Here is a 7,741-nt window from a genome sequence, read left to right on the forward strand (position 1 = left end):
AATATACATATAATTATTTATATTACATATAAAGTACAAAAGCTACATTTCATAAATTATTAATTAAATAATTAAAATAATATTCAAGCAAGTGGCAGTTTTAAAGCGAAATGACTTAGATTTATTCCCTAAATTTTTTTAGGGCTTTATTTATTTATAAGGCTGTTTGCAAGTTACTTTACATTGAAATTAAAACAAATGGTATTACTTATACAAGTTAGAAAATATTGTGCAAATTTTAAAATACAATATTTATATTAAACAAACAATTTAAATGTTGTAAATAATTATAAAAATGCGATAATATTCATATAAATAATAGTTTAAGCTAATTTTCGATAAGCAACCTTTCAATAAGCTAAATGCAAACACATGACTTCAATTAACTACTACTTTGGTATAAAAATATATTTTATCTCTAAACATTTATATTTTTTGTTTTTTTATTTTTATGGATTAAAAAACATTTCATATATTTTTGGTTTAAAAATTTAAATTTAAAAATCTCTTGTATAAGAAATAATACTTAGAGTATAACAGCCTTTATTAGTTAACAAAAAATAAAATGAAATAAATGAAAATAGAATTGCATAAGAGTACAAAAATATTCGAAGACTTTTATTTTTAAGCAATTTGTCCAAATTGTTAAATCAAATTTTATAATACTTACTGATATTTTTATTTTGGTAAGCAAGTACATTAGCCTTATTATTGATTTTAAACGATTTTCAATTTAAAAAATCTATAAATGCAAGTTCCATAAACAAACATATTACTACAATTAACTACTTATACATTTACTATACTGTATGAAATTATATTTTTCTTCTGAATATTTTTTTTTGATTCTATATCAATGTGTAGCTGCGGCCCTGTAGTCGCACCCGTTTCTTCTTCTTTTGTAGAATATATAACCTGTGAAATTTATTAAAATTCAATTGTTTCAGGTATTTTGTAAAAGAAAATATGGATCATGAAGACCAAAAAATAGAACCAGCAAAAAGTATTATTGGTGACAAAAATTAAACCTTGATCCAAGAGAAATATCAGAAATGATTTAATGGTGACCAACAAGTAGAAGTAAAAAAAATTAATCAGGAGTTGACAATTTGATGAAGGTAAAGAAAATTATCTTTTTAATCTTGTAAAGTCGCGAAACAAAATTTCATATTCTTAAAACTTTTATATTATTTTTATCTTATCAGTGTACGAAAATATACAAAGATAATGTTTAATCAGTTTTTCCAAATTTTTATGAATATTATCATTTGTTTACCATCAGATAATTAATAAAAAAAGATATATGTTGGAAAAATTTGAACAAATTTGGTAAAATTTTTTTGTTTGGCTATTGGACAAAATGGGTAATACATAAGTCTTTAAACTGGAGTTTTATTTATATATTTATTAAAAATTTCGTAACTACTTATATCAGAAAGCGTTCGTAGTGTAGTGTTAAAAGCCTTGGTCTTGCAACTATAAATATTTATTTATAAAAAAATCATATGAAATATCCGTTAATTTATCCTGATATCAAGTAGTAATGAAATCAATTATTACTTAAAAATCGATTCCAATTGAAAATAGCCCTTTATCTGCATTGTAGTACCAAACTGAATAAGTATCTAATAAATTTTATCACAAAGAAAAAGGGGACCATTGGGTTGTCTTTAAAAAAAGCTTGATAGGAGAAAATTCATCACACAACAGATTATAAAACTCTTATAACTAATGGGGCGCATGGCATCGTGCCTTAAGGCAATTGCTGGAAGATTTTTGAGAAATTATAAATTTTTGACAAAAATTTACTTTTTTTGAAGAAAAAAGACTTTTTGAAGAAAAATTAATTTTGAAATATTTTGGTAATTATGACCGCCAAATGGCATTTTTTTTACTTTTTTTACCTGATCTCCGAAACCGCTAGATTGCCTTCATGAAAATTTGATCAGTTTTTCATATTGTTAATACAAGTAAAATGTTTTTTGAATTATTCAAATCGAACGCTCCGTTCTCTTAAAAACTGAGTTACCGTTTTTGGCATTTTTTGCCTCATATCTTCGGAACGGCTAGACCTGCCTCCGCCAAAAACTAATCAGCACGTCTTCTTATCAATACGAATTGAATGTTTTTCAAATTATTTAAATCGCTTTATCCGTGTTCCCGAAATCGTCGACGAAAATTTGTATCCGCACACACATACACACATACATCCATTTTTTTTCTAAGGTAAACCAAAATGTTCAGAAGATTTTGAAACATAAAGATATATAAAAAATTTTATTTTCGATTTTTTTGCGATTACTATAACTTGCCCTGCGGGAAGTTAATAAGGAATACAATTAGCAACAAATAAGGAAAACTATTCTGTTACTTGTTGGCGATTTTGATGACTTTTGGAATAAATATACTATATAATTTTAGGTGCCAAGGACTAAAAAAAAATGGTTTTTGCAATATATATATATGCATATCTTAATCTATCGAGATGTAACAAGTGAGTTTACCCATTACTAGGTGCACTCCAAAATAATAAATTTCTTGGTAGCAACCATCTATGACCAAGATAATAGTGCGTTGAAAAAGTAAATTCCAGCCTCAGGCTTTTGCTGAAAATGTATCAGTATTCTGTTGATTAAAAACAAAGTTTTGGCGTCTTAAGTGATAGTTACACTAACGTGGTAAATGCGGTTTGTCATTGAGTTTGGCGTAAAAAAAGATTTTTGGACAAAGGTGGCATCAAGCCTAAGAGTAAAAAAAACAATTTTGTCTATTAACCTAATATGCCAATCACAATCGCAAACACTATGGCCAAAGGAACTCCAACGACCAACCCGTACCAGGAAGCATCATGTGGCTGTTCACTCTGATACGTTTCTACCTCCATGTTGTAGTCATCTTCAGAGACAAAATAGTAGTCATCGTAATTTACCACCTCACTGTCTCGATTTCGAAGCCGATCTATTATGATCTTTGTATAATCTGTATGGTTCTTTAGCACTTTCAGAAAAGTTTGCTTCATTTCATCAGTCATTTTCATAGACATCTGAAAAAATATGAAAAAATAAATGTGGAGACATAAAATACGGCGGATGACTAAAATTTTAAACAGATATTACAACTCAGATTTTGGTATTAAGTTTATTTAAGAATGACTCAAGATTGTATACATCCGCTTCAACATTTCGAAGTCGGTAGATATTGTTCTTAAAACAAATAACTTGAAGACCTATATATTTTAAAGAACTTCCTATAATATAATAGAAAATTCTCGTATCATGGTGCTAATAATCATTCATCCTACAAACTATAATAAAGAACAAGTAGTTAATTGTAGTTATATGTTTATAGGCAAGTTGTCTATTGAAAAATGAACAATAAGTTTTATACATCCCACAACAGCTTGACCGATTTTTATGAAACCTCATATTCACATTTAGTAGAACCGAGAAACGGCTAACATTTATTTTTATTAGAGGTAATAGTACACCACATTTAAGATTTTTTTTTAAAAATTTTGATTAATTTTTCTTGTTTTATTTTATTACAATACATAATTGAAAAACACCCTCAATTTTCACCAGTCTACTACGATCCCTTGTTTAGTAATAAAGTCATTTTTGAACTTGCTTTCAGCAAGTGAATGTTTTTTTTTTTAACTGATATTTAATTAAAATGATTTTTTTATATATAAATTTATTTTGCCTTATAAACTTGTACATTAGCCACATTCCAGAATTTAAACTCAAATCAAATACAAAATTTGGATATAAGTATAACCAATGCATTAATAATTAATTTTCTTGAACTTAGGAAAAAGCTTAATTTTTCTTAGATTTTTTCTATTCCTCAATTCTCCTAAATTTTTTTTAAAATTTCTAAAATATTTTTTTTAACTTCCCGTAGGGCGAGTTATAGTAATCGCAAAAAATCGAAAATGAAATTTTTTATATATCTTTACGTTTTAGATGTGTTTGAACATTTTGTATGTGCGGATACAAATTTTCGTCGACGATTTCGGAAGCACGGATCAACCGATTTGAATAATTCAAAAAACATTCGATTCCTACTGATAAGGAGACGCATTGCTTAGTTTTTGGCAAAGGCAGGTCCGTTTTGGAGATACAAAGGCAAAAAGTGACAAAAATGGTATGTCAGTTTTTGACATAACGGAGCGTCCGATTTAAATAATTCAAAAAACATTTTACTTGTATTGACAAAATGAAAAACTGATTAAATTTTTGCGAAGGCAGGTCCAGCGTCTCCGGAGTAGTGACAATAAAAAAGTGAAAAATAATGCCATTTGGCGGTCAAAACTGAAATAAAGTCATTTGGCGGCCAAAGATTATAATAAGTACAAATTTTGAGTACATTTATATGGGTTCCGTACCAATGTTTACACGTTAGACGATAACGCGGAGCTTACGCGCTTTGATATTTTGACTCAAAATCAGCTATGCAGCGCGATTGCTTAAAAAAATGTTCAAAACTTTCAAAATAAATCAAAATACAAAAAAATCAATATATAAAAAGAATCAATTTTATTCAAAAATACCAAAAATCTAATTTTTTCAAAGTTTTCCAATTTTTTCTAACAATTCAGTTCCCGGTACGGGAAGTTCCAGCAATTTGCCTTACGGCATGATGCCATGCACCATTAGAATTATTTTATTTTTGAACAATACAAAATACATACAACCCTGAAGATAAGACAAACCATAAACTCGAAACGTTTCTAATAAAATAGTGCAAACAAGATTAGAGAGTGTATATATATATATATATATATATATATATATTATATGTATATATATATATTATATATGTATATATATATTATATATGTATATATATATATATATATGTATATATATACATATATATATAATATATACTATATAGTTTACCAATCGAGTTAACAATTTCTTTGTATAATTTTACCAAATGATTTTCGAACTTTTAAAATCAGTTATGGCGTTTTTGAGATTATCGGTCAGAACTCAGTTCACACACACACTTTATCCAATTTTTGGCCTCAAACGATTCAGAAAGATTTGAAAATTAGCAAATCGAATTTTCTGGTGAAAACATCTCATTCGGAAAGGTAGAATCGAAGTAAATAAATATACTACTATATAATAATCAAACTATTTAAATGAAAACTGAGATATGAAAATAATGTATATATATATATATATACATATATAAAAAAACTATTTAAATGCATATTGCTATCTTTCCACAGTATTATTAAAATAATAATAAAATATGTGTATTGTATACAATCATAAATATCATTCTGATTAATGTATGATTCATCAAGATGTTTCTTACCGAACACTTTAGTTTTGAGGGCCCTTATTTATAAGTATTTCAGTTATCTATAATAATTTATTTTAGTTCTAAAATTTAGTTTTACTATCTAATAAATATAACACTCATTAAAACAGGTTTGCAGATACGTTTTTTACAACAAAGTTTACTATGATTATTACTATTTGTACTTACGTTTATAATTTATATTTTGTATTTACGTTTTGCCACAATATTTGATTCACTTATTCCATATTTGTGTACTAAACTACTGAACTAATAAGTTTTTTTAAATTATTTTCTACAAAAATATTTTTTTTGTTCTTATGTGTTCTAAATATTTTTATACACTGTTGCCTGGGCAGATGTCATATAAAATGTAGTCAGATTGCGACACGCCCAGATAAGATTACTTGTATAAAAAATTATATTAAAAAATAAATGTAAACGTTCGAAAATCAATATTTAACCTCCTGGAAATTTTATAAAGATAGTTTTAACTGCATGTAGAAATAGAAAATATTCACAAACTTTTCACTACAAAATTTTGCACATAGAAATATTTACAAACTTCTCAGTACAAAACTTGTGTTTCGAATAGAGTATAAAATATCAATATCAAACAAATTATTGGTTTTACCAACTATTCGATTCGTATTATCGTGATATGATCAGCCAAGCCGTTTCTTCATAATTGGCAGAAGAGTGCAACATGTTTTGTCCACGACTTAGCCAAAAATCTTTCAAAGTTCAAAAACTTTTCAATGGATGTGATGGGAATGGTGCTGATTAATTTTTAGAAAATTTCTTCGTAATTAATTGTTGACGATTTTAATACAATTTTGCTATTGATAAAGTTCATGGTTTTACTAAAATCTTCTACTAGTTAAATTATAAAAATTCAATAAAGTTTGGAATATGATCCATGCTCTTAGCACATACACCCTGTATGTTTTAAACGATATTATGTACTTACCTTGCTGTTAATTCTGAAAAGAGACATAAAAACTTATGTAGTCAGTACTAAAATCAATTATTCATTCAAACCTTAAAAAGCATTTGAATACTATTTATGATTCGTTTTTGGTAAAACCATTTTTTTAACAACCGTTTTAGAAGTCAAAATTCACCCCATCTGATTTGGATATGTATACAGATACACACTTCTTTTTACGAATTTTTAAGTTTTGTAAAAATTAATTTTACTTACCAATATTCTTATAAGGCTCCAACTGGAAACTTTTGAAAGCACTCTAGGCCAAACCCTTCAATTGAAGAGTTTAAGTCACCATTTTATTTAGTTTAACATCACATATTTATATGAAATTTTCTTTACTGCAAAGAGTGATTTATAAGACTTACATTTATCAGTGATTTCTTTTATATCCTTATCAGTAAGAAAATTATATTTATAGCTTCAATTTTTATTCAACAATCTATCCTAGGAAAACCTGAGTTAATTTATCAAAATATGTATGTATATATATATATATATATATATATATATATATATATATATATATCAGGTTGCTTTTTAAAATTTGCCATCGTTAATTTGATTGCTGTGCAAAAAAATAAGCAAAAACAGGTGTAAGTGGTAGTTTTTCTTAAAAAAAATTGCTTGCATTTAACAAATATAAAATGAAATATAATTTAACACAAATTAGTCTAAAATTCAGGAATTTATATATTTTTGTAACAACAAACAAACAGTTGGATTTACCCTTAAATAGACAATCAATATTAAATTATAATTCCAGAAAATAATATTTTTGTTAAAATGCGTCACTTTATTTAGTGTTTGTGACATGTGTTTGCAATTAAATAACATACAATATTTTTAAAAGTTGAAAGATTTTATAACAACTTAGCATACATAAAATACATTATTGAATATTTAAATATTATATTTAATAATTATTAAATATTCAATCAATATAAAAATTTCGATTGGCAAGAATATAAACTTTTATTCGGGAAGTTGAAATAAAAAAATACAATTATTTTAGTGAAAGTTCTACATGCGACCTTCATCTGTCCTTGTGGATATGCATTATCATGATCAACTATTAAAAATATTAATTTTATATATTGGCTTTCATTAAGAGGCACTTATAGTATTTTTCACCTAGTTATCAATAAGTAAAAAATCTATAAAAGTCGTTTCAATAATACTTTTTCTGTTTTTTCTTTTATCCTTATCGTATGATAAGGATACATATGATTTAAATAGTCGTGGACAAGTCGTAAAGCAATTAGTTATAGCTTTACTTCAATAAAGCGCATACAATTGGTTATAAATATAGTTTAAATTAAGCTTGAGGTATTAAGATAACAATAATTATGACGTTGATTTCTATTCATTAATAATATACAGTGCAGGTCTTTGTGCATCCTCCTCTTTGCTGCGCATATATTCCATATAACGCAA

The 7,741-nt window shown here is 26.3% G+C and overlaps 1 protein-coding gene across 1 annotated transcript; it reads right to left on the reverse strand.

The window, feature by feature from the left end:
* Positions 1-846: 846 nt before the first annotated feature.
* On the reverse strand, positions 847-6,587 carry LOC113388619. The gene is made up of 3 exons (XM_026625983.1): positions 6,521-6,587; positions 2,776-3,043; positions 847-915 (listed from the first exon to the last, which is right to left on the reverse strand). Exons 2-3 carry the CDS (start codon positions 3,041-3,043, stop codon positions 854-856), a joined length of 330 nt encoding a protein of 109 aa, XP_026481768.1. The 5' UTR covers positions 6,521-6,587; the 3' UTR covers positions 847-853.
* Between the last annotated feature and the right edge of the window lie 1,154 nt (positions 6,588-7,741).

Source organism: Ctenocephalides felis, unplaced genomic scaffold (assembly GCF_003426905.1).
Source record: "Ctenocephalides felis isolate EL2017-DRISC unplaced genomic scaffold, ASM342690v1 CF-g0.4_SCAFFOLD_03572, whole genome shotgun sequence".
NCBI lineage: Eukaryota > Metazoa > Arthropoda > Insecta > Siphonaptera > Pulicidae > Ctenocephalides > Ctenocephalides felis.

Coding starts and splice junctions, on each gene's coding strand:
- LOC113388619 (XM_026625983.1), bottom strand. CDS start 3,043: ATGTCTATGAAAATGACTGATGAAATGAAGCAAACTTTTCTGAAAGTG. Junction 916..2,775: donor GATTGTGATTGGCATATTAG/GTTAATAGACAA, acceptor TAAATTTCACAG/GTTATATATTCTACAAAAGA.